At 44.4% G+C, this 12,092-nt stretch overlaps 1 protein-coding gene across 1 annotated transcript in view; it reads right to left on the bottom strand.

The window, feature by feature from the left end:
• LOC134435502 (peroxidasin) overlaps positions 1–12,092 on the bottom strand; it is a 99,202-nt gene that overhangs the window by 45,458 nt on the left and 41,652 nt on the right. Inside the window, exon 7 of the mRNA XM_063184523.1 lies at positions 11,648–11,817. Within this exon, the coding sequence (XP_063040593.1) occupies positions 11,648–11,817 (170 nt within the window). The remainder of the gene's footprint in view (positions 1–11,647; positions 11,818–12,092) is intronic.

Genomic DNA, 12,092 nt, shown 5'->3' with positions numbered 1-12,092 from the left:
GCTTTTTTCAAGACCCGTTTCATTTAAACTGATGTGGGTACATTTTTGTTGGCTTTTTTTGTGACCAATTCCATTTTAACTGATGTGTTTTCTGCGTGATATTGACACTACTGGCCCACACAGTACATTTCGCCATGTTGAGTCAATACAAAAAAAGAGTTGAATTTACTCCACCAAATCCACTTGGTCCAAGTCTGGGTCTCTTATGCCTCTTTTCCAATGCCGGCTTTCTGGTAGGCCTACAGCTCGACACAGCGCGACTCAGACGCCACTTTTTGCTTTACGATTGAGCTGTGTCGTGCCTATTCAAAAAGCAAAAAGTGGCGGCCGAGTCGCGCTGTGTGGAGCTGTAGGCCTACCAGAAAACCGGCAGTGGAAAAGAGGTATTACTGTGCAGCAAGAGACAAGTAAGTCAGTGAGCAGCAGAGCGGAGGCGTCTCTGTCCCAAGCCACTTGTTTTCACACCGTCTCTGGCGAGGCGAGGCCGTGTTGGTTAAGCCAACAGATGACCAAAGGGATGCACATAAATCTCTCCAACCCCATGTGTACCCTTGCACATGCACATGTGCACACACACACGGCCGCACATACACACACACACACACACACGCGCGCGCACGCGCACGTACGAACACATACACACCCGCACACACACACACACACACACACACACACACACACACACACACACACACACACACACACACACACACACACACACACACACACACACACACACACACACACACACACACACACACACACCGCTTCTCTCAGTGTGGTCAACAGGTTTTGCTTTTTTAATAACAGGCATGGTGGAACACTCGCTTGAACATTTGAGCGATTGTTTTTCTCTCTTCCTTTCACACATGGATGAGGAGGTAGACAAAGCACATATCCACGACATACACACACGCACACATGCACACACGCGCACAGAACAGACAAAGCAACATCACGTATATCTGATGGAGGTTACTATAATACTGTACAAGCATAAGCAAGTGACATGACATTGTACTTCATGCTTTTTTCCTTCCCTTCTCTCTTTGCCAACGCCATAAGTATGACTGTGTCATGAACTTTTGCCTATAAATGCATCACCACCCTTCCTGAAATTAAGTTTGAATCCCCACAAAGGAAGTAAAGTTAGATGAGTCCAAGGCAGAGAGGCAGCCTCAGGTCTCGGCCGGTCACAATAAAGGTGGCCTTTGTGTCACTCCAGATTAGATTTACGGGCCACCGCCCTTAGCTGGAGTGGCTTGGGGAAAAAAACTGCCATGCCAACAACAACAACAGTCACAACAGCCACAAGAAGGTAATTAATCAGGAATGTGTTTCTCAAAAGCATAGTTGTTAGCCAGTTAGCAACTTGGGTAGTTGCCAATGGGAATTTGCATCGCAAACAACAAAGTAGCTAATGCAGTTAGCAACTATGGTTTCGAGAAACGCACCCGGGACAAGAGAGCGTTTTGGACCACATGACTGAAAAAAAATTCTCTGTCCAGTAAGTAACCCACACCTCACCAAGGCAACCACAAGTGACATTACAGTTTTTCTCGATTGCCTCCACACAAGTTCTGGTACTTCACACACAGTTCTCGGAACATCTCACCCATTTCCCAACTCCCCTAACCAATGTCACTGAACACTAAACACAATTCCTACTTAACACTCAAATTCCAGTTTTAAAACACACTCTTTTCACACCATTACACACAATTCTCATGATTACACTCAATTTTCATAAAGAAAAACACTGGGTTTCTCATGGAACACACTGTCATTCACAACACTACAATCAACTGTAATAGTATGTTCACTTCCTCATCACATGGGCAAACTCTCTTCATACCGGTTTACAATCTGAAATCATCACCCCATAAGGACACACATTGCATGTCATATTGATGAAAAATGAGTGGATGCAAGGAGAAAACCCATTTGTTTAGTTTTTGAACTCAAAAATATGAACTCAAAAATATGTTATACAAGACATAACTTTCATGTGGTTACCCAATATTTTACAATTCATTAGTGCAATTTTTAAATATTTTTAGAAATATGTAAAATATATACACGTCTGTGTACTCCGAGTCTAAAAACAATATTTCAGTATTTTACTACAGAAAAATACCCTCTTTAGTAAGTAGAGCACTGAAGAAAATAAGTTTCTACTGTGTTTCAAGTTGAGTATAGCGTTTTTTTTCCATAGCAATAGGCTATACAGTAATGTAATGGGTTTTTTGTACTGCCAAATAGGCAGTGGGGTTTATCTTTGTGTTGTTTTTGTGAAAAAGACATAAAAATCTTTCTGTTTCTGTGTGTGTGTTGTGGGAAGGAGGTTTTTCCAACTAACAGTATTTGCCTACTGCTTGAACACTATAGGCTGATGCTTAGACCAAAATAGCATATTGTTAAGTTGTTGGTAACATAACTTAAACACAGTGTGCCGTACCTTAAACAAAAGTTCTGCTTAACACTGTTGTAGCAATTCAGCAACACACATTTTGCTTTATGCTACACACTTGCTCATGGTCACTGCACACTTTTTCCTTCATAAGACACTCCATTAAAAAATGAACACTCATCATATCATTGGGAAAACACATCTGCTAAAAAAACAAAACACACTGGAAGTATGACAAGATTTAGGCACCGACAATAAAACACATGCTTTCAAAATTAACCACTATTCTACCAGTAACAAAGTTGCATTCTTTATATTACATTGGACTTATTTTATTTTGCATTTATTTGTTTTACTTTGATTGCTTCTTTGCTAAATTCACACCTTCCTACACTCAAACAAAACAACAAATAGCACAACGGTACTAAAGAGTAGAATATGGAGTATGGCATTGACTGACTCACGTTCTGTAAAACTACCCTGATGCCAGGAGTAGCCTTTTATCTTCATCATCACATGTTAGGTATGAACATGATAGTTTGTAGAAATACACATAATAATGTAATTTTCAGAACACAACCAAGCAAGCACTTGAGCAAACTGACTGAACATGATATAATTTTGATGACGTCATGTAGATGTCAGCCGCATATTGTGTCTGGAAATGTATTGTACTTTGTTACAGTAAGAATACCTCATATCCATACCCAAACAAAGTATATTGACTATGTTTTTCATTACAGCATGTTGACTTCAATCACATATTTATTTCATATTTACTGTAACAGTAGATGTTTGAAAATGTGTAAATATATACCCAATTCACAAACAAATGGTCCATAAGCTCACCTAGCCTACACACTGTTGTGTTGAGAGTGATGTACTGTTTACGTGTAAGATATATTTTGCTTTGTTTACGTAATGTCCTGTGCTGTAAGGTGCAGTTATGTAATGTACAGCATTGAATTATGGGGTCTTGTGAATTATGTACATTCTGTGAGTCTGAATAGACTGTCACAAAAAGAAAGACTGCTGTGTTTTGTGTAAAGTAGACAGCTGTTTTCACATTGATCTAATTTGTTTTCTCATTTGGTGCTGGTGTGTGTCTTTTGACATGAAAGTGAGGTTTTGACAAAAGATTGTTAAGTTTTTATGGCAATGTTAAGGTTTTGATAGCAGAGTTTCATGTCGACATGTATGTGAAGGGTTTATCTGCAAGTGTTGAGAGTAATTGGCTTGTGTGTAGAGTTTTGACTCTATGAGCGAATTTTTGCAAATTGTGTGCAATCAGTAGGCAAAAACTGTATGTCACAGTATCCATGCAATCCAGAACAAAAAAAGCCCAAGTTACTGGGAGAAATTAGTTTTACCCTGTGCCCAACAGTGTTTTAATGGGTCTGCAAATGTGTATTGTAGTGACTGTCTGTGTGTGTCATTTGACGACAAAATGAGGTTTTTAGAAGAGAGTACATTGTTTTGAGACAAGACGTGCATTTTTCAGAGGTAGTGAAGAGTTTGGCCCGTTGTGTGTGAGGTTTGGAGATTTGTGTGTAGAGTTTTGAGAATTCGAAGACCGATTCTGAAAATTGTGTGTAGGCAATCGAGAAAAACTGTAAGCTGTGTTAACCCTTTCATGCTGAACCTCTATGCTTGTTATTACCAAAGTAGTAACGACCACATCAAATCTGTGGCTTAAGATTCCCTGTGATTCAAGATTCAAGATTGTTTTTATTCGTTCTGAGGGAAATTTGTCATACATTTGACATACATCCTCCTCTATGACTGAGGTACCCTGAGTATGGTACAGTCCCGCCGCATTGCTCCCTTTTGGGCGCAATTTGGGGCTGCCCCCTTGAAAGGATGAGACATAAATGCAATTTCGTTGTGTTCCATGTGCGTTGTTCCCTTGTGTGCTGTGGAGTGCTATGTCACAATGTACACAAGTACAGTACAGTACAGTACAGTAAGTACAGTAAGTCTCAAGTCTGAGTCAAGTCGTAAGTTCAGACACATTTGACCATGTCAAGTCCAAGTCATACCCAAACCAAGTCAAGTTCAAGTTCTGTACTGTGCCAATAGCTCCACTGATTGAGAATGTTTCACAAACAGGAAGTCTGCCCATCTTTACATGTGGTGCCTACAGCTGGACAGGGGGATTTGTGTGTGGCACTGAGTTGAGCTGGCAGTGGCGGATGCTTGTCGTGTTGGTGTGAGCCGTTTCATGCGGTATCCACACCAGTCAAACTGAGGTTTGTGCAGTGTGTGTGTGTGTGTGTGTGTGTGTGTGTGTGTGTGTGTGTGTGTGTGTGTGTGTGTGTGTGTGTGTGTGTGTGTGTGTGTGTGTGTGTGTGTGTGTGTGTGTGTGTGCGTGCGCGCGCATGCACGCACGCATGCATGCATGCATGCGAGTGTGTGTGCACGCGTGGTTGCATGTGTGTGGTAGAGTGTGTCATTACATAGTATACATGGGGTGAGGGGCCCTAATGTAATAGAATGGCTGACCTGCTGCTTAGGTAAGATGCAGAGCAGACCAGTGAGTGAGAGAGCGAGCCATTAGAAATGCATGGTCATATGGGTGGCATTCAGGGGGTGGTGATGGTGGTGTGTATGTGCGGGGATGGGGGGTGGGGAGATGAGGTGCAAAGAGGAGGGAAAAGAAGAGAAGAGAAGAGAAGAGAAGAGAAGAGAAGAGAAGAGAAGAGAAGAGGAGGAGAGGAGTGGAGAGGAGAAGAGAAGAGAAGAGAAGAGAAGAGAAGAGAAGAGAAGAGAAGAGAAGAGAAGAGAAGAGAAGAGAAGAGAAGAGAAGAGAGGAGGAGAGGAGAGGAGAGGAGAAGAGAGGAGAAGAGAAGAGAAGAGAAGAGAAGAGAAGAGAAGAGAAGCGAAGAGAAGAGAAGAGAAGAGAAGAGAAGAGAAGAGAAGAGAAGAGAAGAGAAGAGAAGAGAAGAGAAGAGAAGAGAAGAGAGGAGAGGAGAGGAGAGGAGAAAAGGAGAAGAGAAGAGAAGAGAAGAGAAGAGAAGAGAAGAGAAGAGAAGAGAAGAGAAGAGAAGAGAAGAGAAGAGAAGAGAAGAGAAGAGAAGAGAAGAGAAGAGACGAGAAGAGAAGAGAAGAGAAGAGACATGACGTGCTTTCATTGTGCCAGAGGAGTAATGGTGGTGGGGTGGGGGTTGTTGGCGTGGGGGTTGTTTGAGGGGGGTGTTGGGGGTAGATCCGCATGTACAGGCAAGTCAAGATGAAGGAAGTGAGAAGGGAGCTGAGCTGAGCTGTGTGTGTGTGTGTATTTGTGTGTGTGCACGACGAGTGTGTATGTGTGTGTGTGCTAAAGTTTTATCACTGCTGACTGCTGTTGGGGAGCAGATGCAGGCTTTTCTCCCCTCTTAACAAAGGCAGCATTAAGGCTGTGGGTTTGTGTGTGTGTGTGTGTGTATGTGTGTGTGTGTATATGTGTGTGTGTGTGCGTGTGCGCGTATATGTGTGTGTGTGTGTGTGTGTGTGTATGTGTCTGTGTGTCTGTGTGCGTGTGCGTGTGTGTGTGTGTGTGTGTGTGTGTGTGTGTGTGTGTGTGAGAGTGTGTATGTCTGTGTTTTTGTGCACATGCATCCACGCGTACAATCACCTGTGTGTGTGTGTGTGTGTGTGTGTGTGTGTGTGTGTGTGTGTGTGTGTGTGTGTGTGTGTGTGTGTGTGTGTGTGTGTCTGTGTGCATGTGTGTGCGTGCGTGGATCCTACATGCTGAAGCACATATATATTTGTGTGCTGAATGACTCAGAAGATTACAAAGGATTACTTGAATGCAACATGAAAGATTGAGCTGCCTCTAATGGCTCTTTATGTGAGGTGTGAGAGAGGGAATGAAAAAGAAAGAAAGAAGGAAGGAGGGAGAGAGAGAGAGAGAGAGAGAGAGAGAGAGAGAGAGAGAGAGAGAGAGAGAGAGAGAGAGAGAGAGAGAGAGAGAGAGAGAGAGAGAGAGAGAGAGAGAGAAAGAAAGAGAAAGAGAGAGAGGGGGAAACAGAGAGGTGGGCAGAGGGAGGGAGAGATGGTGTGTGGGAAGGAGGGAAGGAGAGGAGAAAAGTCAAACAAAACCAGGCCCTCATTCATGAGCAGTGGGCTTTATCGTAGCATGTGCTAAAGTCACACATAGGGCCCACAGCTTTCTGGTTTCTGGTGGTGCTGGTGCATCTGGCTTGTGTTGCCCTGCCCTGACATGGCAGCCCAGCAGGGGAGTCTCAAGGGGGTCTCACACCACCCCCAGGGCCATTACACACCCATACCATACCACACACACACACACACACACACACACACACACACACACACACACACACACACACACACACACACACACACACACACACACACACACACACACACACACACACACACACACACACACACACACACACTCACACACACACACACAAACACACACATGTGAATACACACACACACGCATGTGAACACACACTCACACTCACACACACACACACACACACACACACACACACACACACACACACACACACACACACACACACACACACACACACACACACACATATTGCACACGCATACACACACACACACACACACACACACACACACACACACACACATACACACACACACACACACACACACACACACACACACGCGCACACACACAGAGACTGGGATCAGCAGATGGCCTGTGCATGTGTGCGCTGTGACAGAGTTCACCTCTCAGCAGACCTGGCCTGGCTGTGCCTTCATGCGACTGCCTGCCTCAAGACAACTGCACATTGCACAACGCAGCTTCCATGCTTCAACACACTCAAAAGTGCCTCTACTGCACAGCTGGCACTTTGTGGCTGTCACAGCAGGCCTAGGCTGCCTGATTGCCTCAAAACAACTGCCTCCGCATAATACGACGGCCTCGACTCACACAACACTGCCTCGACGCAGCTGGTCGTTTTAGGAGGCCCAGCTGGGGAAAGACATCAGCTGAACTCACATCAGATGACCTTGAATTCCTACATGAGTAAGATGCCTTCTGGGGTTTGTCAATTCATCATGACCCGCAATCAGAGCTCTAAATGAACACCAGCCAACCGGCCTAATGCTGGTGAGAAGTCAGTTTGGCTGGTAGAAAAGGACACTTAACTAGCCACTTTGACCCATTAGTGAGTGTGTATTTGGCTAGTGAGATAAACATCTATTAGCCATTTGGCTGGTGATGAAAAAAGTTAATTTAGAGCCCTTAGCGCAATAGTTCATTTAGAGCCCTTACCGCAATGGCTAATTGACAACAATCTAACATGTGACTACTATATAAATATAAATTCTTACTTGTTTTGCTAACGGTTTCTTCAGGATGAGTCCATTACAGTGTGTGAGTTTCCACACGGTTCTTTGAATGTGCACTGCTAGACTGTTCAGTCAAGACACTTTTGTGTGGAGCTGAACCTCTTTCCTGATTACAATCAATATTGGTCATCATACTTTCTGATCCATTTCTGTACCTTACCAGACCTTACCTCGCCAGACCTACTACCTTCAAATGAAATCCCTACTCCAAACATCTGCCTCCACACTTCCTGACTACTGTGAGAAGGCCGCCTGGTAAAGCCTTCAGCTGGACTTGAAATTAGGCCTCATAAGTCCCATATGTGACCTAAAAGCTGTATTGTCATTAATAATAATAATAATAATAATAATTGTATTTGTATAGCACTGTGTCATACAAGGCATGTAACTCAAAGTGCTTAACAAATGGGAAAAAACATTGTTAGAGATAGAATTAAAAGGAGAGGAGAGATAGATTTAAAAGGAGAGGTATAGAGGAGAGGCAGAAAAAGCAGGAAGGCAGAGGAAGAAGAGATAGACAGAGAATGTAGAGTCATAAGGTCAACGTAGGTTAGGACCAGGATTCTTAGATGTGTAAGGTCCATAGTGGCTGGGCCTATCATAAGTCATAGATAGTCACACAGAGATTGGGCGCTCAGGTGCGGCCCCTGGTGGCATCAGGGGTGAGGAAAAACTCCCTTTCGCTTGATTCATAGTTTGTGAGGGGGAAAAAAAAGCTCAGTGAGGTCTGAGAAAAAAAGACCCCCTGTAGTCAGGAAGAAACCTCAGGCAGAGACCAGCGGCCACCTAGGGGAGCCCCCTGCCAGGGCTGGATTGCGAGTAGTAAGGGCGCTGCGGCGGCTGGGACACTATGACGTCTTGGCAGCTAGGAGTTGGCAAGGATGAAGAGGTGGGTCTTCAGCTGCTTCTTAAAGGAGTCGACGGAGGTGGTTGATCGGATCTCGATGGGGAGGGTGTTCCATCTCTTGGGCGCATAGCAGGCAAACGCGGCGTCGCCGATCTTCTTCTGCGGGGGGGGTGGGGGTCCTTAGCAGCTTGGCATCAGTGGACCTGAGAGCTCGAGCAGGGGCATAAAAAGAGAGCATGTCTGAGATATAGCTAGGGGCAAGTCCATTTAATGCTTTAAATACTGTGAGCAGAATCTTAAAGTCGATTCTGTATGAGACAGGTAACCAGTGCAGGTCTGCCAAGACAGGAGAGATGTGCTCTCTCATTCTGGTTCTTGTTAGGATTCTTGCCGCAGAATTTTGAATGAGTTGCAATTTGTCAATTAATTTTTTTGGGAGACCAGAGAAAAGAGCATTGCAGTAGTCTATCCTACTGGTGACAAAGGCATGAATAAGTTTCTCAGCGTCTTGTCGGGGGGCCAAGCCGCGCACTTTGTTGACATTTCTAAGATGGAAAAAAGCAGATTTTGTTATCTTGTTGATGTGAGGCTCAAAGCTCAAATCCGAGTCTATGACCACACCTAGGCTAGTAACCTTATCTTTAATGTGTATGCTTAGGTCACCTAGGCTTGAGTGGAGTTTTGCACGTTTTTTCTTAGGCCCAATGAGCAACACTTCAGTTTTATCTTCATTTAATTTTAGGAAGTTACTGTTCATCCAATCTGTAATGGCAGACATGCATTTAGTCAAGGCATGAATGGCAGTGGTTTGGCTAGGCTCGACAGAGATATATAGTTGAGTGTCATCGGCATAGCTATGAAAATCAACATTGTGCTCTCTGATGATGGAGCCCAGGGGCAACATATAGAGAGAGAAGAGGAGAGGGCCCAAGCAACTACCCTGAGCAACTCCAAAAGGCACATCATACTTGTTGGAGACGTATTCTCCGATGGTGACAAAAAACTGTCTTCCTGTAATATATGTTTTGAACCACTCTAAGACTATTAACTTGCTGCGTTTTCCAGCATGGCTTATGGGCATGTGTGAATACATTTGCGTCACACAGTAATATTACACTTTCCATTCCTTTCCATTACACTTGGACTCACAAGATTCATGACATATTTAAAATACATAAGCTTAACTATACACAACTATGTAGTCCTACAGTATACAGTACAATGCACACTAATGAACATAATAAGCTTTGAATGCCAATTGCTTCACCAAACACCATAATTAACGTGTGTTTAAAAATAACAATTCTAAAACTCAGACCTGAAGCAGCCTCGGCTATGCCTCGTCTCTGAACTCACTATGAGCCTTTTGTTTTCACATTTTGAGGAAATCACAGTGCACCCCCTAGAGCAACACAAAAGATGAGTAATCAGTGTTGCGGAACATTTTTGGATCTTTTCTCAATAATGTTTGCAATAAAGTGATTTCAAACAATGAAATAATAATTCCCGTAAGTGCCTGGCTGTCTCCACTATCTGTCCCATCTCCAATTAGATTTATTACAAGTCAGGGGGATAAACATGTTGTGACATCCAATTTTCATAGCACTGCCAATGACCACTGTGTCTTACAAAAGCTGTACTTTGTGTGTGTGTGTGTGTGTGTGTGTGTGTGTGTGTGTGTGTGTGTGTGTGTGTGTGTGTGTGTGTGTGTGTGTGTGTGTGTGTGTGTGTGTGTGTGTGTGTGTGTGTGTGTGTGTGTGTGCGCGTGCATGCCTGTTTTTGTGTATTGTATATATGTATATATATATATATATATGTATGTATGTATGTATGCATGTATGTATGTATGTATGTATGTATGTATGTATGCAGGGCTTTTGTCACCAGCCAAAATGGCAAGTAGTCTTACTAGCCCAAGGCACGCTCACTTATGGGTCAAAGAGGCTAGTAAGTTGGTCTTTTCTACCAGCCAAACTAAAACTTCATCAGCATTTGGCCGGTCGGCTGGTGTTAAATTAGAGCCCTGTATGTACTGTATGTAGGTATGTATGTACAGGATATGTATGTAAACAGCATAGTTTTCAGACACATTGACGTGAAACAGCCAAGAGAGTACGGATTTGAAAGAGCCAGAAGAGTATGGATTTGAAAGAGCCGAGAGAGTATGGATTTGCCCGTTTTAACGCTACATTTGCTAAACAGGTTCAAGATCAGTCCTCACATGCTTGACTGGCTCACCACCAGCCCTGCACAAAACAAACAACATCACATGCTTGCGCTAGATCGGGTATTGATCAGATCATGTTGCATGTTGCACATGTTGTTGTTTTTTCAGCGATACTGCCCGTTAGCCCGCCAGCTGAGCTGAAACAGGATTGGACAACCAAAACAAAGACAAAAGTCACCATGAAGACCCCTAAAAAGGAACAACAAATGACTTTGAGCTTTGCCAGCTCTCTAAAACATCCAGCGCTGGAGCCTGTAATGTGTATTACGTTACATGAAAGACCTACAGGCCAAGCTTGGGCTCTCTGCTGACAGACCTGAGAAGGCTGTTTTATGTTTGTGTGCGCATCTGCTTCGCTTGTAGGAACAGTGGACATTACATGATTGTGTACTGTGTGTGTGTGTGTGAATGTGTGTGTGTGTGTGTGTGTGTGTGTGTGTGTGTGTGTGTGTGTGTGTGTGTGTGTGTGTGTGTGTGTGTGTGTGTGTGTGTGTGTGTGTGTGTGTGTGTGTGTGTGTGTGTGTGTGTGTGTGTGTGTGTGTATGTGACAGCATGTTTAGTGTATTTGCAGTTCGTAAAACATGTGGATACCTCACTGTCCTGTTTACAACCAAGGCAACATTTGTGTGCATGTCGTGCATGTATCCAGAGCACGTTACCACATCAGACCTGTCAGTCTGGCCAAGAAGCTGGGAGGGCTGCAGGTGAGGTGTGTGTGTGTGTGTCTGTCTGTCTGTGTGTGTGCGTGCATGCGTGCGTGCGTGTGTATGTGTGCGTGTGTGTGTGTATGCGTGTGTGTGCATGTGTGTGTGTGAGTGCCTACCACAGTGTAGCTCCTCGGCGGTGAGCGTGGCTACAGAGCGTCCTTGCAGCCTGCTGGGGTAGTCACAGGTGGCCGCTGCCTGGGCGTTGCCCGACTCGGCGTACTGCTTCAGGAGGTCGGCCAGCCACAGCAGCTCACAGTCACAGTTCAGTGTGTTGGAGTCCAGACGCCTGGAAGAGATACACACACACACACACACACGCACGCACGCACGCACGCACGCACACACACACACAGATGCATAGTCAGACAAAGACAGACACACAGACACAGACACAGACACACACACACACACACACTCACATATGTGCACACGCAAACATTCGCACGCACGCATGCATACATACACGTATGCAGGCCCATTAGGACCCCTATCAAGAATGAGCTGAGTGAGGGTCAGGGCAATGTCTGTTAGCACTATTCTCAACCAGCTACCACCAGCTCA

This window comes from Engraulis encrasicolus, chromosome 19 (assembly GCF_034702125.1).
Source record: "Engraulis encrasicolus isolate BLACKSEA-1 chromosome 19, IST_EnEncr_1.0, whole genome shotgun sequence".
Classification (NCBI taxonomy): domain Eukaryota; kingdom Metazoa; phylum Chordata; class Actinopteri; order Clupeiformes; family Engraulidae; genus Engraulis; species Engraulis encrasicolus.
This window is presented reverse-complemented; position numbering and strand designations above follow the sequence as displayed.